At 56.3% G+C, this 25,610-nt stretch overlaps 1 protein-coding gene across 3 annotated transcripts; it reads right to left on the reverse strand.

Moving 5' to 3' along the window:
• Positions 1 to 211: 211 nt before the first annotated feature.
• RCC2 (regulator of chromosome condensation 2) lies at positions 212 to 25,610 on the reverse strand. Of its 3 annotated transcripts, none has more exons than XM_027613886.1 (13): positions 25,509 to 25,610; positions 24,062 to 24,350; positions 18,674 to 18,767; positions 15,217 to 15,360; positions 12,337 to 12,468; positions 11,843 to 11,931; positions 10,494 to 10,608; positions 8,366 to 8,532; positions 6,320 to 6,500; positions 5,961 to 6,066; positions 5,005 to 5,077; positions 3,332 to 3,409; positions 212 to 2,609 (listed from the first exon to the last, which is right to left on the reverse strand). In XM_027613886.1, exons 2-13 carry the CDS (start codon positions 24,341 to 24,343, stop codon positions 2,505 to 2,507), a joined length of 1,566 nt encoding a protein of 521 aa, XP_027469687.1. In that variant the 5' UTR covers positions 24,344 to 24,350; positions 25,509 to 25,610; the 3' UTR covers positions 212 to 2,504. The 3 variants fall into 3 exon arrangements, with proteins under 3 accessions (XP_027469687.1, XP_027469693.1, XP_027469701.1); XM_027613892.1 differs by lacking the exon at positions 25,509 to 25,610 and adding an exon at positions 25,393 to 25,503; XM_027613900.2 differs by lacking the exon at positions 25,509 to 25,610 and adding an exon at positions 24,911 to 25,235.

The raw sequence follows: 25,610 nt of genomic DNA on the forward strand, positions 1-25,610 counted from the left end.
GCAGGTTTCCGGGGAGAGGTGGGAGCTCCACTCACCTTCAACCCCAGGTTTAAGCCTAGAAACTGAACCGAGCTCCCCTGAAGCCCATCTTTCTCAGGGGAGCCTTGGCGTGCAGGGTGCCTGCTCGGAGCAGAGAAAAACGGAGTTGCTCCGCGTTCTTAACAGCTGATACTGGTTCTACTGAAAAAGAAGCACAAAAGCCAAAACAGAGTAAACAGCGATGTCGTTTATTTAAAATGTTTACTCCAAGAAATATATATATAAAAAAAAATAAGACAATTACAGCACTAAACCAGGCACCTTCAACCAAATCACAACCTCTTCTTGAGTTCTCTCCCCTTTGCCCTGAACCCTCTCTTCCAGGGACTCCTGCAAGAGCCAGAAGGCGGGTCAGATGCCCTGGGGGTCGGCGCAAAGTCCTCTCTTAGCCCAGCCTGGGCCAGGGCTCTGCTTTCTCTTGGAGTGCAGGACCACCCCCTAAATCCTTGTCATGAAGGATTTTTTTCCCCATTAGGAAGTTCATTTTAAAATTCTAAGCCAAAAGGACTGATTGATTGTGGCAGAGAAGAGGGCCATCTTCACCCGGAAGTTCTGTGCCTAGGCTGCTCTAGTCCCTGGCAAGGGGCCCTAAAGTAGGCTGGTGGCGGGTTTCAGACTAGGCCCCTGGAAGATCGGAGCCCTGCCTGCCCCGGAGCAGCTCCCGCAGAGGGGACCCCGGGGCAGCCGTGCGGGTCCAAGGGGCACATGCGCCGAAGCCCCAGTCCAGGAGAAAGACTTGTGTCTGGGAAAACGGGTGGGTACCCCGCACGGAAGTGAGAGCCCGAGATGGTGGCTTTGGGGGTGATTTGGACAAATCAGGTTAGTTTAGCAGAAGCTTCTCCCCTGGACTACAGACTGACAGGACAGCAAACATGAGCGTGAAGTGAGACTAAACGCGGGCCGCTCTCCTCGTGCAAGGCCTTGGGACCGGCCAGGACAGATCCTGTCAAATGCCCTGGAAAGGCCGAAGCTGCCGTAAGGCGTGACGGGGGACGGGCAGGGAAAAATGCAACAACGACTAGATCATTTTTGGCATTTTAACATCGAGACAATGACAGGTGGTAACAACAGCAAAGCAAAGAATAAAAAAAAAAGACCCATATTCAACTTTCCCATCCACCCAAGTGTCACACTGAAGTTCCATCCCCATCTCCCCCAGAAGCACCACGGAACTAAAAAATCTATTTTAAAGCACCCAAACCAGTCCAGACCCTCTCGAAACCAAGAGCCCCAGCCACAGCTGTCGCCTCTCCTGGGTCCAAGTGAGCGGAGGGGTCCGGGAAAGGCACCTCGTAACTCACGCAGAGCAGCGCAACGCCGGTGACGAGCTCGGGCAGAGGGCACGTGGCGGGACGCGGGGTGGCAGTCACAGGTCTGCGCTGACACGCGGGGAAGGGGGACTTCTTCAGGAATCCCAACTATTTGGTACCACAGCCAAGCAAGGCGACCAGAGAGCTGGGTTATAGCAGAACAGGACCCCGTGTCTCAGAGCCAGGGTCTGTTCCAGCAGGATCCGGCAGGGGACAGGGACAGAAGCACAGAGGTGATAAAGGCTGGTACGTAAAGGGCTGATCCTTGCAAGGACTCCAGAATGCACTTTTTTTTAACTGCTGGCTGATCAATCTCTAATGGCGAGGGCTGGCCAGGCAGGCCTGGCTCGTCAGAGGAACCTTAGAGCCGCCTGTGAACCAGACACATTGTCCCCACGTCTGCCCACCCCCCAGGTCCCCACTGGGTCCACAATCACCTGATTTTCATTTGGACTTCTTTTACAGCTAAAGTAGATAAAAATGGCTAAACACAGACCCCAGAGCCCCCACCAGGGGGGAAATGGCAGATTCTATTAATGTTGCAGCCAAAAGGCAGTGGGGCTTACAAGCAGCCAAGGAGAGAAAGAGCAGGCCAGCCTCGGCTGGTCTACAGGAACAAGCGGGAAAGAAAGTGACCCAGATGCTTCCGAAGCAGGCGGGCGTGATTTTGGATGGAGATCCACCACCAGGACGGTCTCTGTCCAGCCGCTGCTGGTTCCCGGAAGGGACATTTCTTTCTGCGTCAACGGGGACTCCTCTCCCAGGGAGCCCCCGCTCGGATCACAATGCTAGTTACAGCTGGAAAGGGGTGTTCTGAGAAGTGTATTTAGGAGCAGGAAGAAAAACAAAAACAACTTGAAGGGGGAAAAAAAAAGGTTGCTCAAAGTTTCTGCCTCTTTTGTAGGAATGGTAAGTCAACTATGAGCAAATATTTTAATTAAACATTAAGAGGAAAAAAAAAAACCACTTTGGAAAGCATACAGAAAAGGTAGTCGACGTTGAATCACTTATAAAACGGAAACTCAGGGAGTCTAACAAAAATGCACCTTCGGTCAACTTCTGCTTTCTTAAATTCCTCGTTTGACGTCCCGTCCCAGTGCACGTGGAACTGACAGCTGCCGCGGGAGGGGTGGAGCCGCGGGGGCTCCGGGAGAATCAGAGGGTCCGGGGGTTGTACTCTGGCAGTTTCTTGATCTTCTCTTTCTCGGTCTCGCTTTCATCTCGAGCTATTACCAGGGAGTGTGCGTAGCCCATGGCCACCTGGGGGAACAAATCAGCGCTGGATGGGCCAGGGCCCGTCCTGGACAGTGGAGCTGACAGCGGGCTACCGGGCACCCTGGGCCGGGACCGCCTCCACGCCCTTTGCCCCATGGCACTAGTGTCCACGTGACCCGTTACTGACGCCCTGCCAGCCAAAGCCTTCCAGGCTGCCACCAAGCAGGGATTCAACGCTGTCAGCAGAGACCAGAAGGGACGTGGGGATCCGGCTCCCTGTTCCCTCTGCCTCTCTGGACCACAATCCTGCCTTGTGTGGGGGCACATGCCCCATCTGTGTGTTGGCAGACAGGGGCGGGCAGGATGGCTGGCTGGACAGAAAAGCAGGAGCCTCACCCACCCCCCCCCATCTGACCCCCCAGCCTAATAGTGCACAGTCTCAGCTGAAGGTACAAAGCAGATGTGAGTGGTACCCTTGTCCCCAGAACAAACCTGCCGTGGCTGGACTGTGACCAGTGTCATTCAGGCTAAGAACAGCTACGGAGCCCGCCCGGCTTGCCCCCGTGCGTCTTCCTACTGATGCGCATTCCCCACCAAACCTCTAGCGCATGATGCGGCAGAAAAGCCGCTCAGGGAGACGAGACCAGCCTCAAACAGGCTCACGTGCCCAGCAGCAGGGCACGTCAGGTGTGGTTTGGCACAGCCTTTCTTCGCTCTGCTACCAGCCCCTCTAGCTTCTTCTCGCTGGTCCGGAGGCCCCCGCTCACCTGCTCTGTGAAAATGCCATCCAGCGTCTTCACCTCTTGAGCCGCGGTGGAGGACTTGGGCTTGTGGTCCCCATAGCCCTGGCAAAGCGAACAGAGACACAGAGCTGGGGTCGCTGCGGTATAGTCCAGATACGGGAACCATGGTGACATCTGTGGGGACCCCGGTGACCGGGAGCCAGAGCCAACGACGGCTGGCATGGTGACAGAGCCCCGCCATGCCTGACACCACGGCTGGCCTCGTGAGCAACACCTACCCGCAGAAGTGCTGCCAACAGGGGACTGATTCTCAACCCGAGGAAGAACCTGACGCTGAACTGTCACCTGTGCAGGTCTGTGTGGTAACGGGCACCTTTTGGGGTGGTCACTGGGGAGACACCAACATCACGAAGAACACTGGCCGTCCCACACTCCCCCTGCAGGCTGGAGACTGAACAGCCCCCGTCCCCCCCCAGACTCTAGGACGCCAGAGCCAACGGGCTCTGCTCGAAGACTGCTCCGAGGGAGGCACGCAGACCGGATGGGGATGGGGGCTTCCAGGGCCAGCAGAACCCTCCGTTCCCAGCTCCATCTGCCGCCAGATGCCTCCTCGCACCTTCCCGTTCAGTGAGTGCTTCCTCCCAGATGCCCTGCCGTCTCCTCCTCACCCCGAGACACCACCCCGAAGTCCCCCTCGTTCCCCTCTGGTTTCTAAATTTGGTATTTGGAGTCTCTCTCTGATAGGCCCTAGAAACACCTGGCCCTCTCTGAGAAGAATCCACAAAAACTGGGCCAGGCTCAGTCTCCTGATTTCGGGGCTGCCTCTGAGAGGCCGGACTGTCTGCTGCCCGAGGGCCCCCGTGGAGTCCCAAAGTCTGCACAGAACACCGAAGACAAGGCCACCAAGTCCCAGAGATGGCTCAAGGGACCAAGAAGCGCCCCCCCTTCCCTCCTCTCCATCGCCCCTCAGCTCCCACCCACGAGCAAGGCGGGAAGGGAAATAGACCGTCTTCCCCACAGGAAATAACAAAGAGGCTGAGGATCAAATCGCATCTAGAACGGGCAGACCGCCAGCCGAGCTCAGCAGCCAAGCTGTTCTCGATGAAGAAATTAAAAGTTAAAGACTCATCAGGCACCAGAACTGAAGAATCAGACATTTGGTTGGGGAAGGCCAAGTATGGGTGAGAAATCGAGGGCCATCGGTTCTCATCAGTCAGGGAACGGAGATTAAAAGCAGGCAACACAGACTCCGACTTATTCAGGAAAAATGAGGGAATAATGTCCCCAAGGGACCCGAGAGGCTGGCCCCGTGGCACACCGCTCTGTGGAGGAGGAGCAGGTGAAAACCCAGGGGCCACACCGTGCCCGATGCTCCGCTGCTCTGGCTGACGGGAAACCTCCCAGAGGGGAGCAGAGAAAGCACCCCCTTCCGTGTCACCGACACACCTCAACCGCACTACAAGACCACAGGGAAATGGGATCTAAAACTGCCCTGTTCCCATGTTTACAATGTAGCTGTGAAAGACTGTTGCCGTGATGTGATGGGCACAGAATCCTCTCCGAGAGCTGAGGTGACCCAAAGACGGCAGAGCATCGCAGCCTTTCAGGAGACGCCTGTCTTCAGGAGGCACAGCCCGTCTTCAGGAGAGCCCGGCTTGGGTCCCGCGCCCTGCCACACGGGCCCCCCCCCCGCTTACCAGCTCCCCGAAGGTCGGCGACGGGCCCCAGCTGATGGTGCTCTCGTCGGCAGCCACGATGATGCTGCTCTTCCTGCAAAAAGGTAGGGGCTGTCACCAGCGTGGCCAGCAGCCCCGGCCTCCACGGGTGCTTCCTGCAGGCTGCCCGCTCAAGAGCAGGGTGTGACCTACTAGCATTAAGATCAAGTCCATCCCATTAAAAACTCTGCGAGGCATGCATTTACCACTACACGCACCAGGCCAATGGGCTTCTCCGAAACCTTCAATGGTGTCCCATGCAGGCCCCAAAGCAGAGCCCCCAGACAGCGCCAGGAACCAGCCCCCCACCCCCAGACCGTCCCACCAGGAAAGGAGGTCATCGAATCAGGATGGAGCGCTTGTTCCAAAGGGAATGGAACATGGGCAGCAAAAACTAACATAGACGGGGCTAGACATTCTGGCAGAGATGAAAGCTGGAGCCCCCCTACTGAAAGACACTGTCCCCCCCCCCCCCCCCAGCCACCTGGCACTTGATTAACATAATCAAACTCCTCACAAAGAAGTGCCAGAGAACTCAACAGGTGTCCTCAAAATAAACTGAGAAGTACTGGCTCAAACACAGCTTCTTCCCAGCTTGTCAAGAGTATAACTAAAATCCTACCATGATGTTCAACTAAAATTATTTTAACCTGCAAGATGAGCAGAGCCCACCAAGCCTTTGAAGAACAGAAACCGTCAAGAGGGCATTCCCTCTGTGACGGCAGGAAGACAAGCCGTCATCTGTCCTAGGACCCACCAAGCCCTCTTGCCCCAAACAGTCCCTCCCCTCCTGAACTCTGGTGTATCTGATGCCCTGATGGGGGAGTCAGGGGGTTGTGCAACGAAGCCTCTCAAGGGAAGAGGCCCCCTCCCCTGGGTGTCCACCAGGCCCAGGAAGGGGACAGACGTCCTGCTCACCAGGTGACACGTCCACATACCCACAAGCCAGGCTCCGGATTCTCCAGCCACAGAGGTCCTGCACGGCCTTCGGGTACATGGTAGATTCGCGGGACGTGTTGGTGGCCCCCCAGAAGAACAGGCCACCTGGGGAAAGACAAGATACATTCCCACTGTGACCACACATGCCAAGAACTAAATTCTCCTCTTCAGTAACAACAAGAAGAAAGGAAAGACACCACACACTAGGGACAAGAGAGGAACATTCTGTCTGACAGAACACCAGGGTTTCGGTCTAGGAACGCAGAAGGACTCTGCAGCTCCCCACCCACCAGAGTGCTCATCTGCCAGGGAGGTTCTGCACACCCACCCCGAGGCCCAAATGGGGGAAGTCACTAACCCACTTCACTGACAGCAAACGAGCAGGTGTAGCCGGCGTAGATCTGGGACGCCCCGCGCCCAGGGAAGTCGAACAGCTTCACCAGGCGAGGGACCATCTCATCCTTCTGCTCGGCATGGCCCAGGCGGCCGTAGCCTCCGAAGCCCCAGGAGAAGACACGCTTCTGAGAGTCCAGAACCAGCTGTGGGCGGAGAGAACACACAGCATTGGGACAGCCCCCCCACCTAACGGGAAGGGACGAGAGGAGCATTGCTCTGTTGCAGAGAACACGGTAAGAGGCAGAAATGCTGCAGATAAGCCGAACCTGCCCCCAAGGCGGGGGAGGGCACAGGGCATTTCCTCTTTTCCTCGGCTGCGGACGCTACTTTCTGTCCTGAATTATTCCGTGAAGTCACAAGTCCCCCTGGTTCCTCCTCAGATGCATGAGCGTGAGTCTCCAGAGGGCAGGTCAATGCACCGGGTTCCCCCATCACAGTGTAGACGGCACTGCAGAAGGAACCAAGGCAAGGCCGGCCTGCCTGGGACTCTTCCTTAGACACCCCCACCCCACCCCGTTCACAGGGGACCTCCATCTGGTCACGGGGACTGAAAACAATTTAAAATTGATCTTCAGGGAACCCCCGTAGCTCAGGTATGCACCAGACTCTCGATCTCAGCTCTGGTCTGGATCTCAGGGTTATCAGTTCAAGCCCCACGTTGGGTGTGAAGCCTACTTAAAAACAAAACAAAACAGGCGCCTGGGTGGCTCAGTTGGTTAAGCGACTGCCTTCGGCTTAGGTCATGATCCTGGAGTCCCGGGATCGAGTCCCGCATCAGGCTCCCTGCTCAGCAGGGGAGTCTGCTTCTCCCTCTGACCCTACCCCCTCTTGTACTCTCTCTCTCTCTCAAATAAATAAAATTTTAAAAAAATTAAAAAGACAAAACAAAAAAACCCAAAAAACTTTTCCTTCATGGTGTCTTCAATGTTCAGCATCTGAATGGTGTGAACGCACACCCTCTTATCACTTGACGTAAGAGGCCTGCACAAGATCCACCTTTGCTTTCCCAGACTGCACTGGACAGAATAGAACCACAGATTTTAGACTCCAGGGGACCAAAATCTCCTAGTCCACGTCACTGAGCACTAGACAGGGAGCATTGCAGGGAAGAAGCCATGCCTGAGGTCACTCGCCAGTCAGCCAGCCACACACCAGGAGACGACCTTGGTCTCTGGACTCCCAGCCCAGTGCTCTTTCAACAGAGAAGAAAGCCAATTTTGACTCACAGACATTCTTGGGCAAAATAACTGCAAAAAGGCAACAAAGATAAACAAATACCGGGGCGCCTGGCTGGCTCAGTTGGTGGAGCAAGCGACTCTTGATCTCGGGGCGTTGAGTTCAAGCCCCACGTTGGGTGTGGAGATTACTTACCAATAAAATCTTATAAAAACAAAACAAAACAGCATGTACACAAAAACCGCACTGCCATCTATCCAAAGAGATCTTTTTTTAAAATATTTTTTTTATTCATTTGACAGAGAGATAGCACAAGCAGGGGGAGGGGGAGAAGCAGAGTCCCCGCTGAGCAGAGAGCCCGATGCGCGGCTCGATCCCAGGGCCCTGGGATCATGACCTGAGCTGAAGGCAGACACTGAATGACTGAGCCACCCAGGCGCCCTTATTCCAAGTGATCTTTAAGGGAACAGCCTTCACAGCTGAAAACCATTCAACACCCTCGATATGGGGGGGATCATCTATGGACCTAGAAAGAGGTCTGTGGTGCTCTGTTAGACAAAAGCCAAGGCTAGAAAAGCACTTACAGTAGGATTCTGACCCCCAAACGTCTGTCCCTAGCTGCATCTCCAGAAGTCAGAGAAACTACTAAAGCACTACAACCCGCGACAACTGAATGGTTGCAAAGCCGTGGGAGGAGGGCAGGATGTCTCGGATCTCCGGGATCGGTTCCCGGCCAGAGCCAAATGTTGGGACACCAGAGCATACACACACCCTTCTCTGAGGAGGTGATGCTCGGGAAGCAGAGGAAAAGCCAGAAACCCTCAAGCCTTACCGTGTGATTAGCTCCACAGGCCACATCTCGTACGACCACATTTGGAACTGGCAAAATCTGCCCGTCTTTCGTCTTCTCGATGAAGATGGCCACACGCCGGGGGACCAGCTCGCAGTCATACTCTATCCGCTGCGCCCTGGCGATGAACTTCCCGTCCGAGTTGTGCCCTGGGGTGACCAGAGCCAGGCGTCAGGGGCGGCCGAGAGCACGCGCCCCAGCCTGACCCATCGGAGCCTCATGGGACACTTCTGTCAACCAACGTAATGCTTTCCCATTTGGGGGTGCAACCTGATCAGTACCATGAAATCGACTTTGGGGGATGAAACCAATTATTTTTAAGAAATGAAAGGGACAGAATAGGCAACACCCGAGAATACTGTCCATAACGAGGATGTTGTTCTGTAAAAATTCTTTGTATGTGCCTCTAACTTTTGGATCAGACTGTAACGCAGACATTTCTGACTATGAGCCATGGTCACAGAAGCCAGAGACCCCGGGTTCAAAGGAATGGCCTACCGAGTATGGTCTGTGCCCCACTTGGCCCCTGGATGGGCCAAGAACGGGAAGAAGAAGCTCAACTCACAATCCCGGAACTTGAGTTCTTAGGACTTACCGGTAACCTAAACATGTCATTACGGGTATTAAAATACAGTTAATGACACATGCTCGTGTCTGCCTTGCCTGACGCAGTAAAATGTGTCATGAGAGCGAGCGAGAGAGGGTGGGGGCGAGTGCGTGTGCTGGGGATACACTTCTCTAAGGTTACATTTATATGTTCTAATTCTAAAAGGGATCTCTCTGGATTTGGACAAAGAGATTCAAAGTGGGTTTCAAAGAAAGCCGAGAAGGAGGACCGATTTCCACAGATACGCGTAAAGCCAGTATCTCAAACGACCGGGCACCTGAGAGTCTGTATGAAGTGCTCCGACTGTGTGGCACACGGCCCCTGCTCAAGGACCAGCCACTGTCATCACTACCAAGGTCATGGAGTTTTCACTCCAGGAAAATCCACCTGCTCGTCCGCAAATCCAGGGCAGCCAGAGACGCAGCAGGGGAACCACACACACTTCCAGAAGGACACTAGAAACACACTTCCGGTGTTTTGCCCGGGGTTGGGGATGGCACCAGGGCCTGTGGCCATGGAAACGGTTTCTCCAACAGTCTCTGGCAACTCCCTGGCAACCAACACTGCATGTGCGTAAGGGGCTGTTCGTTCTTATTCACTTCTGACTTGAGGTATATTTAGTTTCACAAAGTCACTGTTCCCTGGAGTCTAAGGCCAGCGCGATGCTCCTTGTTCTATTTATACCTTCTTCCATCTGCCTGCTCTTAATGACGTGGGGACCCGGCAACCCAGATACGGGGGCCGCCGGGATCCGGAGTGGCATGCAGCTGAGACGCCAGCAGAGGGCGCCCACTCCTCACCTCCTACTCGCCAGGGGCTGGGCTGTGGGAAGGCGCCAGAAGGAAAAAAAAAAAACAAAAAAAAAAAACACAAAACAAAACAAAAAAAACACTTTGGTGTCAGATGGGAAAAGAAAATGGAGACCTTGTAAAATCAGGATCGAGAGACATTTTCCACTTAAGGGAACCGCTTTCTGAGCTTTCCCTTTCTACTCAATGAGACAGACGTGAATGTGTTTCTGGAGGAATGAGTGCGTTCTGTTCAGGGACGGAAACGAGAGGGGTCCCAGTCGCAGGGAAGGGGGCTCAGGTGGACACCAGGGGTAGCCGCCCAGCCTAGGGTTTGCACAACAACCTTTACCTTGTGTGATGTTCTCACTTCTAATAAAGACAAATTCTTAAATATGAAGCCAAATGAAAGTGGTTTTTTTTTTCTTACAACTTTGAAATCCTTTTACATATAAATGAATTCCCCTCCCAGAAAAAAAGAATCCTTTGTCAGATTCCAGCCCTGACTTACTCATTAAGGCCAAGCCATTGTAATGCTCCACAACCCTGTGATTTAGGACGTGCTGTCCCAGTAAAGGGGAGATCCACTTAATGGATCAAGGCTATTATCTGCCATCAATTACCCACATTTCCAACACGTGTGTGCAGGCCCACACTGACTTCTAGTTCCAGATACGCAGTTAGCTTACAGAGCTTTTAAAAAATGTTTCCATACCCAGCTGACCATATTCAGGGCACCCAAAGGAATAGAGGTTCCCTTTGCAGTCCATTATCATACTGAATTCAGCCCCACAGGCCATTTTGGTAATTGGCTGGCCGTTGTACATTATCTGAAAAGACAAGACAGCAGACTCTAAGACATTTTTTAAAAGACTGATAAAAAGCCTCCCCCCTTTCTGCAGGTCAGTGTGAAACACTTATTAGATTGCAAAGGAAACTGAACGGACCCAGGAATTGTGAGGGCCAAAGCCTAGAGTGTACATGAAGAAATACCCTCGTGACCCTCACCTTCCCAGCAGAGTCGAATCCCAAGACATGGCACATGCTGCACCTAGCCCCGAATTCCCCAAAATGCCCAACACTGCGCCCGGTCAGCACAGGCCTCAGCCGAGCAGCCCGGGTGGGAGGGGTAAAGAAACAGACTAGCCCACATATAACCCCCAAACCTCACCCTGCCACTAGCAAACAGTGCAGCCTCAACTTGGAAGACAGACGCTTTCTCCCACTCCTTACCCTCTGCAGAGACGCTAGCCTAACTAGTCCCCACGGAAGGTGTGGACAAGAGATAAAACCGTTCAAAGTTAGGAAATAAGACAGCCAAGGCCCCTGAGGAACTCAGCATGGGCTCTGGAAACACACGTCAGACGGGACTTGGAAACCGTGCTATTATCACACCCAACAAGTGTGAGCCCTGGGCCCTGCGCGTCACTCCCGGCTTCCTCTAGAAACTGTCACTTCCTCCTTCGTGCAAATGGCAGACGCAACGGGGACGTTTCAAAAATCCTTCAAACCCCAGGTAAGCTTGCACAGTCTCTTTTACAGACCAGGAGATGTGATCCCCCGCCTTCATCCTTCAACCACTAATCAGAGGCTCACTAGCACGTGGCTGCCTTCCGTTAGTAGTCCCTCTTAGGTGTGATCGCCACCTCTCTGTTGGAAGCACACGTTCCTCAGGAATAAAAGACCGCCTAACTCCTGTCTGGGTGCTAAGCCCCCGGCAGGTGACGCCACACAAGGTCAGAACTCAAAAAGTATTTGCAGTGAAAGACAAATCCCATCCATCCAACATTTCTCACTTTCTTTGGAACAGAACAGGCTTAAAACAAGGTCTCTGTAGCAAATTCAAGCAGAGAGAACTGTTCTCTGGAGGTTTTTCAACCGTGGGCACCTAGGAAGCGTGCTTTCAAGACTATAGCACGTGAATTCCACTTCAAGACTCTAGACCGTTTCCACAAGGCATCGACTAAACTACAGGGAGCAGTGCTTGGTGTCAGCCTGGAGTATCGAGCACAAAAGCAAAGAGAGACAGAGGCCCTGGAGCCAGGAGAGGGGAGCGTGCGGCACCTGCGCGGGGCTCGGGACAGCGTCTGTCTGGTTGCCAAGGCCGAGCTGCCCCATCTTGTTCTCTCCAAATGCAAGCACGGAGCCTGTTTCTGGAAGGAAAGAACAGTATCACAGAAGGGAGAAGAACACTGAGGATTCTGAACTCAATTTGGGATCAAAGGCTCCAAAATAATAACACAGCTCCTTCGTCAGGAAGAGCACAAGTGAGACCGTATGGCAGAGGTGGGGCGGGCAGCTCAGGGCAGAAGCCCTTCACGGCCAAGGCCGAGTGTGCGGGGAGGCATTAGGCACGGCCTCCGGCCTCTGCCTCCTGGCTCGCCTACCGATGCCAACAGGAGGTGGGTGAGGTCATCAGCGGCCCCGAGAAGCTCCCACTGGGGCTCTCTGGGCACCTTTCTGATCCTGACCAAGAGCCACAGAGGCAACTCCACCCAAAGCCCAGGGTGGACCGTGTGGCCTCCTGCCCGATTCAGAAGAAACCAGCTGCTCCTTACCCGTCAACGCCAGGGTGTGGTTCCGCCCACATGCTGCAGACACGATCACTTCATGGCTCAGACCCTCAATGAGTTTGGGGGCTTCTACCCTCTTGGTGTCACCGTGTCCCAGCTGCCCCTTCTCGTTGCGACCTGCAGATCAAGAGCAAGATACAGTGGGAAGGAGAGAGGGTGGCCGGAGCAGCATCCCGGGAAAGGCAGACACATCTGGGTCCCTCCGAAGGCGCCCTCCACACGCGACAGCCGAGAACGAGGCAGAAGCAAGCCCCGGCTCTTCTGCCAATGGCCAACCCACTCGGGGCCTGCAAGTGGGGCCGGGAGACCAGGGTAGGATACACGCTGCCATCCCCAGAGACGGCTCCGCAGGCTGCTGCCACCTCCCTCACCTTCTCTGACCCGCTTTTCTGGGACAGCGGCTGGGACCCGGCCAGGAGCCCTTTCCGTGGCTCTGCTACCGAGAGACAGACAGAAGTGCTCAGTTTGCCCTGGGTGTCCCGCACAGGCACTGGAGCTCATGGAAACTCCCAGTTCTCACTCCACCTGCCAGCCAGCCCACAATTCCCTCGCTCCCTTCCCTCCGAGGTGGATTTTAAGAGGGGAACCATTTGACCCCCGCCCCACACACTTGCCCTGGGTATCTTCATGGACCATTTGGTTCATTTCTGATCATCGTTTCTTTTTACCTGCCTCGGAAACGATGCCCCCAGAGCAGTGCCAAGCGCGTCGCCTGAGGACCGCCCTGCACAGGGCCCCCAGGCAGGGGCAGAGGACAGGACCGCCCGGCCACGAGCCCTTCCCGGCGGGGCCGCCACAGCCTCTGGAGCCACATGGGCTGTGAGCCGAGGGGCACAGGCCTTCCAGCAAGGCCCTTGGGCTCCACAGCAGACACGACAAGCAGGATGGTCCGGGAGGAGCCCCTGCATCTCCCCTGCTTTTCAACACGGACTTACCACAGTTCTCAAACCGAAGAGCTCAGCGGGCCCCTCACAGGTCCCCCTGGCCAAGAGAACCACCACCCGCGGCTACCCACATTTGGGAGATTTCACAGGGCCAAGATGTCACGGCACCTGGGGGCATGGGAGGGCAGCAGTTCACACCCTTCCCCGACAATGACCTTCGGACCTTCCATCATGAGAAACATGGAGGGCAAAGCCACAAGGACAGGGACCAAGCATCCCGAGGGCTGGAGACGGAGGGACTGGCCAGCTACAAGAAAAACCGTCCTTGAGCTCTTGCCCGGATTCCAGCCCTCCGGCCCGAGTGCCAAGCACCAGCTTTTACCGGGAGTCGTCCAAAGTCACCAGGAAAGGCGTGGCTGCTCAGCCCCTCAAGAGGCCCGAGTGGCCGACAGGTGCGGACCCCTCAAGAGTGACATGCTGTGGCACTGAAGCTTCCAGATGCCAGACAACATCCCAGGCCCGTTTCAAGCAGCTAACCGTGGCACTGGGACGTAGCCCCCCCACGCCGCCACCAAGTCCGTCTGTGGGGACACAGGTCTTTGCTCAGGGGCCAGGCTGGGTGCAGGGCCTTCTGCACCACTCCCTGCCCACAGGGCCAGCACAGAGCACATTTTTAGAAGCACCATGTAAGTGCGATTCAGTAAAGAGATCAGAAAGAAGATATTTCAAGTTCGGAGCTCTGAGAGACTGCTGTGTTCGGCGTTGGAACACTAGGCAGAAGGGGTGTGCTCTGGAGGAAGGATACACCTCTGCGCCAATCGGGGAAAAGGAAAACCGTGGCAATGTCAGCATGTCATCAAGAGACTATAAAGTTTAAATTTGGGCCAGACACACTTGTTAGCTTTTTTTTTTTTCCAACAGCATTACAAAATTAGCAGAGTGCAGCAAGACAACAGATGTTAATATATTTGGACTTTGGTACAGCAGCTCATGAAGTTGCAAAAAACGGTTCAAACAGACTGAAATAAAAAAGCAGTCATATGGACTAAAAGCTAGCCAAAGACCAGAAACAAAGGGCGGGGACAACTGCCAACACACCCAGCTGGAGGAAGAGTCCAGGAGCTACCAGAGGGCGTGGGGCTAAACTGAGCCTTAGTCAGTACCTGGATTAAAAATCTGGGAAGAGGAAACAGGCAGCGGTATGTGGGAGCCCCACGGAGGGGACCAAGGACAAGGGTGCCACGTCCCAGGGACCCAGGCGAAGGGCTCCAGCAGGAGAGAAACTGCACTCAGAAAAAAGTAAACGCAACTGTCAGGAAATCTAAGAAGAAACAGGCACCGAGCGACTGAACCTGCAGTCGGGTGTGATCCCTTGAATCAGAGGGACAAGATCGCAGAGGCACGGCGGCCAACGCCACGACGTGGCCGGTGGCACTTAAAGTGGCAAGAACAGAGGTCTTACGTCAACACTGTGCCACGAAGCAAGAAGGGGGGGGACTGTCTGCCCAGGGGACAGTGTGTCTAAAAGAGGAATTCAATTCTAGGTGTCTCGAGATCAGAAAAATCCAGGTTCAATCAGAACGTTCAGGAAAAGACTGCTTGAAAAAGAGGATTCGGGCGAGCCTGGGCAGCTCAGCTAGTTAAGTGTCTGCCTTTAGCGTGGGTTATGGCCCCAGGGTCCTGGGATCAACCCCATGTCGGGCTCCCGGCTTCTCCCGCTCCCTCTGCCCCTCCCCCACTCATGCGCTAATAAAAAAAATCTTTCCCCCAAAAAAGAAGATTCAAAGAGTTCGGTGTACGAGCAAATGGCAGAAGGGTGGAGGAAGGGGATGCACTTGCAAGGAACAGGCGAGACCAACTGGAAATTGGGGAGAAGAAATACGGCTGCAAAAAGGCCACCCTTCCAGGCAGAGGAGAAAGTCCGCCCCACGGGGGGGCTCACCCCCACAAGTCACCCTGTCCCATCCGACCCCAAACTTACCCCAGCTCCACAGCTTCCCTTCCGTGGTGATGAGGAGGCTGTGGGCAGCACATGAACCCGAGACGACTGTCCGCACCCGGACCCCCGACAGGCAGCCATATCTATGGGGCCCCCACAAATTCTGACCGAGATTGCGGTAGGCAGCTGCAAAGGGAAGAATGCAAATCAAACACCCAGTGACTGGGGGGGGGCAAAAAGCACCCCAAGAAATGTCACTAGCCACAAATGATCCACTCTCCTACGATATAGAACCCCCGGGGTGCTGCGTCAGCCTCGCATTGGGAGGCTGCCCGAGGAGAAAGTGTGCAACTGAAACAAACGGACCACTGTCGCCCCACCTCTGTCTCTGGCCCCAACCCACAGGGACCTCAGACCCTCGTGCATCGGCTGCTGAGCATGTCCACGTGCAAGTGGCCAAAAAGGGACGGTGCTCTCCTTCCTGCTGGGAGCCCAACCCAGGAAAGCTGGTGGCGGACCCAGCATCTCCTTCCCCATACCCCTTCTCACCTTCCCCTGCCTGCCCTCCACCCACCTCGGCCTCGCCCCTACAGCCAGAGGCTCCTTTTGGAGTGGGGTCTGAGTGTCCCCATCCTCGCCAGAACCACCTGCCCCCCCCTTGCACATCTACCAGGCCCCGTGCAGGGGGGTCCCCAGTTGACACCCCTCCCCTGCCACACGGTGTCCTCCTTTCTCCAGGGTCCCACTGTAGCGGCCAGGTCATGGCCCCATGCTTTGCCATGTATTCCCTCCCACAGAATGCCCTTCCATGTCCCCTGCTTGTTCTTCAAACCTCATGTCAAGCACCCCCTCCTCTGGGAATCCCTCCATGCCCACATCCCCCTTTTAGCTCATGGCTCCCACACACCGGGAGGCCGATCACAGCACTCAAGCCTACTGAACTCATGTGCCTTCCAGGCCCTAGCAACCCGAGGGCCTCGCCAATGCCTGGCACCCAGGGAGCACCCAGGAACACTGAAAGGCGTGTGGGTGGGAAGAACACAGCTGCTTCCTTCAAAACTCCCTCTCCTTCCCATTCGTGGACAGGGCGTGGCCAACGTTTTGCTTAATACTTTCAATTTGGGGCCCTCGACAGAGACACGAGCCACGAGCCACGTTTCTCGGTCCGTGGGGACCACTATGAAATGCTAGCAGCTGCCACATCAACCGTGTCATGTTAATCTGGATGTCAGAGCCGATTACGAGGCTGCTCAGTTACCAGGCTCCAGTGGAAAAGCATCGGCAACTCTTCGAGGCCAGTCCTGCCCTGCCGCACCCCACCAGCAGAGGGCGCCAGGCGCACCCTCATTCACTTACGGGGCCACCGCAGTCAGCAAACCGCCCCCCACAGCAACAACCCCGAGCTGCTCCACCCTGAGACACTCTGCTCTCCCGGAAGGTGGAAGACGACCCAACAATTCCCTGGAAAGAGCACACCAAATATGACCGCCTTCAGGGGTTCTGCTGAAGTCTGTTTATCACGAAGGCGAAAAGGACAGTGGCAGGACTGACCCGTATCATCTCTGGGAAAAACGCACAGCGCCCGGGGACACCGTGGAGGGACCCGGTACCACAGGAGACCCAGCCTGAAGTGGACCTGTCTCACAGGGGGCCAGACGCCCTGGTGTGCCGAAGCCTCTTCCCTACGGCAGCTCCAGCAGGATCAATGCCCAAGACGCCGAGAGCCCAAGGTGCAGGATTTGTCCCGGCCCCTGAGGAACCCTGTCCATGTGATCCAAGTCAAATTCAGTGCCTGGCAGCAGTGGCGGCTCCTCAGCCAGGCTGGCGGTCAGGGGATGGAGCACAAGCCACCATGTCATGCTGTCAACAAAGTGGGCATCACGCCGATTCCAGGGGCTTCGTGGCAGTGGGCACCCCGGGGGGCTGCCCGGCCCCCCCTCCCAGGGTGCGAGGAGACTGGGAAGGGCCAGGGCGGGAGGAGAAATCCTCCTCCCCTTTGGCTCGCACCAGCGGGACAAGTCCTCCCCCTTTTCCTATAGTCTCGGTCACGGAGGGCCAAAGGATACTTTAAAATACTTAGGAAGAACGTTTGTTAATTACATAAAACTTCACTTGCAGGGAGATCCATTAGGAGAGCAAAGGCCGGAATGGGAGAAGACAAAAAGGCAGTCTTAAAATACACCCAGAAGGCCTTCAACCAGGGCGTGAAAGTGGATTTTAAACCACAGGCAGTTTTCCTTCCCTCTGGGCCTCACCGGGGTGTGGGGAGCCCGGCACCCCACCCTATGTCCGCAGGAGACGGCCCATACTCTGCCGCTTGCTTTCCTCTGGCATTTACTTCCCAGCTCCAGCCTGAGCGTGTGTGATTGTGAGCCGGGCACTCACTGGAAGAGCAGCTCGGAGATGTGATTCGGCGCCCACACGGGGCCGGCAGGGAGACAGTGGCCATCACACCCCGGGAGGGGCTTCCTGGACACCAGCCCGGGGGCTGGTGGTCCTTTCCACGACAGGAGGCAAAGGGCTCGGGCCCCCTCCGGCTCAGCCAGACCCCAGGCACGGCTGGAAGTCCTGCTGCATTCACGGAATACGATGATCTCCTCCGCCCAGCTTGAGGCACCAGGGAGTGTCCGTGTGCAAATATTTGTTCGCTGGGCGATGTTGGAAAGTACTTTGGGAATCTTTCCAAATGAAATCAAGAAGCCATAAAGTGTGGCGACAGGCCAGCTTCACTTCTCTTGGATGGGCCAGTATCCTCCTGAGGAAAGATACCGATTTTCTAAAAGCCACTGGGAACCAAAAGCTACTTCTTGGGGTTTCTCTGCTCCCTCCACTCCACACTGCTGTTCGCTCCGTCTGGCCAGTTCCCGCAACAATTTGGCAGCGTGCAAACTCACGGACTCTTCTGTAATGTCTAACGAGCTGGACGTGTGACATGTGACAAACGTCTTGGACATTCTGACATCCCACAGGACCAGCCTCTTCGTGTTCATGAAAGTAACTCATGTGAGGAGGATGGGAAAAAGGTGTCCATGCTATCTGTGACTATTTGTACTCTTCCCATTTAATCCTAAACGGAACTAGGTTTTTAAAATACATAACTGTGAGGGGCGCCTGGGTGGCTCAGTCGGTTAAGTGTTTGACTCTTGGTTTTGGCTCAGGTGGTGATCTCACGGTTGTGGGATTGAGCCCCGCGTCCAGCTCTGCGCTCAGCATGGAGTCCGCTTCGGATTCTCTCTCCCTCTCTAATAAATAAATAAAATCTTAAAAAAACAACAACACAGAACTGTGAAATGAGAGACTGGCACAAGACCAGGGTTCAAGTCCTGCCCTGTCACTAGAGGGACTGTGTGGCCTCAGGCAAGTTGCTTGGCCTCTGAACAGTTCTGTCAACGCAGAGTACCTACCTGGTGGCTCCTCACAGGAACCACACGGGACACCTAGCACACAGGAAACACTCGACAAACTGTAGCTTCGTAGTTTTAGAAACCGGGTCTCATACCTTGCTGTTTAGGCACTTCTTTTCGACCAATCAAGTCCCAGTTGGTTGCCCCAAAAATCAAAAGCTGCCCTTTGCACTTAGACCCTTCAAGTTTCTACAGAGAGAGAGAGAGGGGAAAAAAGGATTAGCTTGCAATGCAGCTTCCAGCTTTGGCAGTCTGTCCCACGACAGCCAGAAACAAAAGAAAAATCATCATTCATTATTCGTGCCTCCCCCCGCGGCTCGTACCGTGAACAGAGGCCCAAGGTGGTCACCACCTCATCAGTGTGCATAATCCCAAACCTGCCACGGCAGCTCGTTTGAGTGGCCCAGGCTCATTTTTATCCATTGATTTCTCTTGAAAATACCTTGTGCAAGACACTAAAAAAATCAGCTACATACATGGCGTTTCCTTCCACCCTGCAAACTGCCTTAGAGGTAACCCCAAGAAGCCAGGCGTGGCGTGCAGGGAGTCCTAAAGCGGCTGACCTTGGGGCCAGCAGAGCCCTGCATCACCAGTGACTTCGGACCGGCCCTATGCATGCTGCCTGCTGTGCCTGGCGCCTTTCTGGGACGGGGGGGGGGCGCGGGGGGGAACAGCATCAGAGCACCGTGTGACACGGGAGATCCCGGCTGGGCCTATCCTGGCTGCCGACCCGTGAGCCAGGGAAGCAGCGGCGAGCGGGGACGGGGCGGCTCCGGGGCCGGGCCCTCGGAGGGAGAGGCTGTGTTCCCTGCCCCAGGACTCCAGAGTCCAGACGCTCAGCCTCCCCACACAGAATGGCGCTAGGCCCACACACTGCTGGGTGGTCGAGGGGAGGACGCGCCACTCAAAAAGGCCACTGCCCAATCTGGGATGGCACTCTTTAGAATACTCAGCAGTGTGCTGCATTAATGAAATGTCCAAACACGCTTTTAAAAGTTGCCTGTCAGGCGGAGATTTGCTTCTGAACCACGCACCCAGGTCCCTGCGGGGGCCAGGGAAGGGGGACTTCCCTCTCTGCTGTCATCCTTTATCTCACCACCCCAGGTCACCGAAAAAGAATGGTTTCCTTCTGTTTACAGAACTGTTCTTGGAAAGCTTGATGAAAAAAAGCCCCCCCCGCCCTGGTCATTCTAAGCTCCAGGTGGTGCCTGCCCTGGCGGGATGCTTGGCGACACGGTCCGTGCGTTTTTAAGAGGAACACATCTTCAGGGGGACGCTGTGTGACCCAGACCTGAGGCCCCGTCCTGCAGGCAGCACACGAAGGGGAGCCCAGCAGCTGGGGAATGAGGAGGACCTCATCACACGTAAATTATTGAGAGAACGACCTCCATCGGAGGACAGTCCCAGCCCACAGCACCCACGGGCTCGGGTTACTTGAACGGGAGCCGAGTTTCCCTCAGTTATCTCCCCTTTGCTTAGCAGGCAGGTCTGGCTGGAACACTCTACAGGTCTACCACAGAGGATGAACAGCAGCCAGTGGGTCCTGTCAAGTTTCCCAAGGAAGGAGCGGCTCTGGGTTTCTGCCAGATACCTGGCCCGGCCCCCCACGGCTCCTCGGGTGTGCGTGGAGAGGGCAGCAGGCGACCCCCGGGGGCGACGTGACCATGAAACCACGACATGGAGGGGCATCTGCCAGCGTGGCCGCTCCCTCAGACTGCAAGAGCTTCTGCGATGGCCCCGGGCAGGAGCAGGCTTCCTCTGCGCGAGGGAGCAAGGGCCTGTGGGTACTGGGCTTCTCCAAAACTCCGACCTTTCTGATCCAAGGCTTGTGGCGAGCCTACTCTAGTCACCGTGGTCAGAGTCCTCCAAAGAGACTGTTCTCTTTCTCAGGTTTTCCTGTCCTGGGTCTTATGTCCTCACCCATCAGATGAAGCTAACGGACTAAACTTCATGCTACGATCTGCACAGCCGTTTGCCATAGGCCACCCACTTTATTTCTCCCTGATGTAATTCTTCCCTCTACCTTCTAGGAAAGAAAAATTTCAAATAAGGAACAGAACTCCTAACACCCTTTAAATCACAGCCCATGTCCCTCCTGGTCACAGACCTGAGCTGGCCTGACAGGTGGGAGAGACCCCGATGTCTGCGGGCTCCACCCGGAGGAACCCCAGGGATGGCTGTCGGGGCTGAGGGACGGAGGCTCTGGGACCCCTCGAGGTCTAATCCAGCTTTCCCTGATGGGCCGAGAGAGTGCTTTTTGTGACTAAAGGCTATGTGGCGGTGAAGCCGGTCCAACAGTCTCCCCAAGAGGATGCGTGAATTTCACTCCACCTGCTGCCTCCCGGCACCCCGGTCATGTACGCTGGTCCAAGATGAATGGCCACCGCAGAAAAATGCACTGAGCTTCTTCAATCAACAAGATGGGATTTCTGGTTCAAAGCGATTTTTGAATTATTGCCCAAGAGCAAAAAGCATGTTTATAAACCTGAGAGTCGGGCGCCTGGGTGGCTCAGTCGTTAAGCGTCTGCCTTCGGCTCAGGTCATGATCCCGGGGTCCTGGGATCGAGTCCCACATCGGGCTTCCTGCTCGGCGGGAAGCCTGCTTCTCCCTCTCCCACTCCCCCTGCTTGTGTTCCTGCTCTCGCTATCTCTCTGTCAAATAAATAAATAAAATCTTTAAAATAAATAAATAAATAAATAAATAAACCTGAGAGTCCACCTTTTAACATATATCCTTTTAGGAAACCGCTACCCCCCGCAGAGGGAAGGCTGCTCAGAGAAATGCCAGCAACGACAAATTCCCTAACGGGCTATCAACTAGAACAGACTTCAAAAGCTCACTTTTTGGTCATATTTGTTTGGCCCTTGCAGATGGCACAGACTCGTCTCGGGGTCCACAAGACCTTAGCACCCCAACACTGAAGAAACCACAAAGACCCGCAGAGCTGGCGACACTCCCGTTTTCCAGAACTCTGCCAAGGTGGCCTGCATTACCTCCAGGGTCACAGGGCTCACACTTCATGCACCCTAGACCACTGTAAAATGCTCATCTGACACTACACGTAAGCCCGGCAGAGCATTTCCTGAGACTGAAATCCTAAGACTGTTTTACAAAAATACACTCCTTTACTCAAGGCAACCTTCCCCTCAACCACACGAGTATCTGGGGTTCACAAGCCCCGACTTCGGCTTGGAGTTCCAGACTGCTCCCAGCAACTGCTTTCACACACACACCTCCCTCAGGCAGCCCTCCACAGTGAGGCTTGCAAAATTCTCCTGCAAAAAGCCTCTCTGGAAACAAGCGAGGGACTGCTGGTGGCCCGGGGCAGGCCTGCTTGGCAGGAGCGAGCTGATGCTTCCCTTGGAAGCCAGGAACCTGGGGCCAGGCAGGGGGGGCCAGGCAGGGGGACCCACGCCGGTGGGAAAGCAGCGGGGCAGCACGGGCCTGGCCTTGACTCTGGACAAACTCAAAAGATGCTAACAAAAACTGGAAACTTAGGGTGTGCATCTTCCACGAGGCATTTGGATGCTCAGTCTCACTAGTCCAAAGGAAACTGCACTACTGCTTGTTTTTTAAGGGGGTGGGGGAAGGTACGTACAGATTTGTGTACGTGTATCCAGAATGTACCAGGTTTGCGAGTCGTAAATACAGAGCAAACGCAAACTGCAAGGCACTGCTGGGTCTGTCTACTCCTGGGGGGCAGAGGAATCTCTCAGTAAGACTAAGAAAGTGCCGTTCCCATCAGACAAGCCGGCGTGTGCCCCTTTGCACACTCTCTCTGGGACTACATGCTTGGGTGAACCTCAGCATTGGGGTAAGGATCGCTTCCTTCACTTCGGGACAAGAAAACACGCTGCTCCGATAGGCTGATTGGAACCCTGCAGCTGACAGGCGCTCCAGCAACACAGAACACAGCACAGACAGAGCCCCGCCGGCCCTTCTGCTCCCTTTCCCTCCCAACACACGGGGACTGGAAGGGCAACCGGCTAGAGTCCCGCACAGAGAATTACATCTGTCAAAGGAAAACCGTTCCTGTGCTCCAGTTTCTCCATTCCGGCCAGTTCCTGGCACAGCCCTGGTCCCAGACCCGAGGTTAAGACAGTTCAGTGACACGGGCTCTCCTCCACCATCTGAGGTGCTGACCCTTTCAACGGGAGGGCAGCTACGAAGCATTTTCACATAACACTTTGCATAGGGTTTAAGGATGCCATCAGTATACACCTGAGCCCATGTGGAAATTTACTGCCATGGGATGCTGGGACAAGGCCCTTAAACTCTGTGCCTCAGTTTCCTCATCTGTAAGGCGGATGAAGAAACGCATTCTTGTTAACCATTTAAACACTGAGCACCTCTGAGGGAAGCACTCTGATACTGGTAAGCCTCACACACCCTTTGGGGGCAGAAAACGGTCTCTCCAGAGTGCCTACACCCCAAATGGAAGTTCTTACTCTTCTGGGGCTATCTGAAATCTGGCCAATGCTCTGATCCTCTCCTGAACACAAGACCCACAAGAAGCCCGTGGGTTTCGAGGATCGCAGACCCCAGACTAAGATCTCTGGCTACGTGCAGGGTTTTGCAGGCACCAGGAGCTGGTCACGACCTCAATTAAGATCTGCAGGCCCAACTCCAACGAGAGAACTGAAGCCCACTCAAGGGACGGGAGATGCTTCTTCCCCCGGGGAGGGAGGGGGGGTGTACACGGAGCCCGCACCGACCACCCGCGCCCTCCGACCGCAAACGTTGAACAAAGCCCCAACACCTTTCAGCCCCGGGGGCTTCCCGACCTCAGGGGGAGGGCTCTCCGGAGCATGCGCCCTCGCACCCCGCCCCGGCGCCGGCCGCCCCCGCCTCCCCGGCGGCGCGAGACAGCGCAGGGCTGCATGAGGCATGCGCGGCGGCCGCCAGGCCCCGCCCCCCCGGAGAGCCGGAGCCGAGGCGGCGGGAACCTCAAAGCCCCGGCGCAAACCGCCGCTCCCCGCAGCGCCCCGGCGGCCCCCTCCCCCGGCGGCGCCCCGGCGGAACAGCGGCCGTGGGGAGGGGGAGGGGAGCCGGGAGCGGCGAGGGCACCGGGCGCTGCGGCCCGCACCCGGCGCGCGCGCGTCCCCTCCTCCGGCCCGAGACAACTTGCAAAAGTCTCCCTTCCCGGGGCGGGAGGGGGAGGGGAGGCGGAGGGAGTCGGCTCGCGCGGCGCCGGGGGCGGGGCCATGACCCCTCGCGCGGGCGGGCGCGGGCTCCGGCCGCCCCTCCCCCGGCGGGGCCCGGGGCGCGCGCCCCAACGGCCAACGGCCGCGCGGGCGGGGGCGACGGGGTCGGCTAGGCCGCGGCCCACGCCCGCCCCCGGCCCGCGCCCTTTTGTTGTGCGGCGGCGGCGGCGGCGATGATTCAGCCCGCGGCCTGCGCCGGCCCCGCCGCCCCCGGCCAGGAAGCGCAGTGACGCGCCGCGGCCCTCGCCCCCCCCCGATCCCCCCGGCCCCGCACTCACGACGCGCTCCTTGGTGTGCTCGGGCTCGGTGATGATCACGGCCGCGCCGCCCGCCTTGGCCGCCGCCGGCCGCGCCGCGCGCTTGCCCCCGCCGGGGGCCCCGTCGAGCTCCAGGCCGTCCTCATCGCCGCTGCTGCCGCCGCCGCTGCTGCTGCTGCAGCGCTCGGGCCGCTCGCGCTTCCTGCCGGCCGGGCCGCCGCGCTTCCTGGGCCCGGCGCGGGCCGTGCCGTTGCCCGAGCTCGGCTCCTCCCAGGCCGCCGCCGCCGCCTTCTTCCTGGGCATGGTCGCGCTGGAGGAGACACGGGGCAGCGGCGCACAATGGACGGGTTATAAACTGCGCGGGGGGAGGGGAGTGCAGCCGAGCCACCGGCCTCCACTTCCTCCCCTGCCCTCCCCAAAGTGGCGGCCGCGGGGTGGGCGGAGAGGGGGCGAGCCGGGAGGAAATCGCGCCCCTCCCGGGCCCCGGCGCGCCTCCTCCGGGGAATCCCGCACGGGAGCCCAGGTCTCCGACTGCAATCCGCTTAAGGAAAGAAAAAAAATGGAGACACCCCCCCCCCGGGCCATCCTCAAGTTAGGTTTGCCTACATGGCATCACCATCGCCGCCTGGTCCCCAAGAAAGTAAAGGGAAAGAAAAAGGAGCCTGCGATCCCCTAGCTTCTAATTAGAGAAGGCTCCGGGATACTTCAAAGATCCCCCTTTGAAAGAGCTTCCCTCCTCCCTGGCCGCCCCACCTGCTGCTTTTGTCTCCGCGCCCCCCTCCCGGAGCCCCCTCAATTAAATGCATTTCTCTCCGTCGCCCCCCTCCCCCGCCCGAGCCCCCAATTCCGCGCCAGCCTGGGGGTTCCGACCTCTGGCTCTAATTAGCCTAATCCCTTGGGGTGGGCTGCCCCCGGCGAGAGGGGGGCGAATGAAGCCGGCCCCCAGCCCCAAACACCTGCTCGCACAGACACGAAAAATAAAAACTTTAATGGTGCCCAACTCTCCCGGCCCCTCCCCGAACGTGCGGCCCAGCCGGTCCCTCCGATCCTGGCTGCGAAGTGCCCCGCTCCGCCGCTACTTTCCCCCAGCGTCCCTGCGCTTTCGCCCTGTCTGCCTTTTTTTTTTTTTATTGATTTTGAACAATGGGATCTCTGTCTGTCTCCGATTAAACCACGTGGATCCGCCTTCCTTCCCCTTTTTATTCATTCAATCCCCCAACCCCCCTTCCTTAGGGTTTGTTTTTTTTTTTTTACCTTTTCTCCTTTAAAAAAAAAAAAAAGGAGGGGGGGAAAAAAAAACTTTCCCAGATCCCGCAAACTGAACATTGTCGATTTTCATTTTCAGTCCCTACCTGGTTGGAGTGATGAGAAACCGGACAGAAAACGGAAGAGGAGCAACTAAAAGATGAACCGGAGGGCTTTTTCCCCCCCTCCCCCCCGGCCCAGACCAGGGCTCCAGCCCACTCACCAGATACACTTAAAATGTAAATACGAGCTTCCAGAACAAATGCTACAACACAAAACAGAAACACATGTGCTGCCGGGCGGCAAGCGAGCGCGCGACGGAGCG

The sequence above is a fragment of the Zalophus californianus genome, chromosome 4, assembly GCF_009762305.2.
Source record: "Zalophus californianus isolate mZalCal1 chromosome 4, mZalCal1.pri.v2, whole genome shotgun sequence".
NCBI lineage: Eukaryota > Metazoa > Chordata > Mammalia > Carnivora > Otariidae > Zalophus > Zalophus californianus.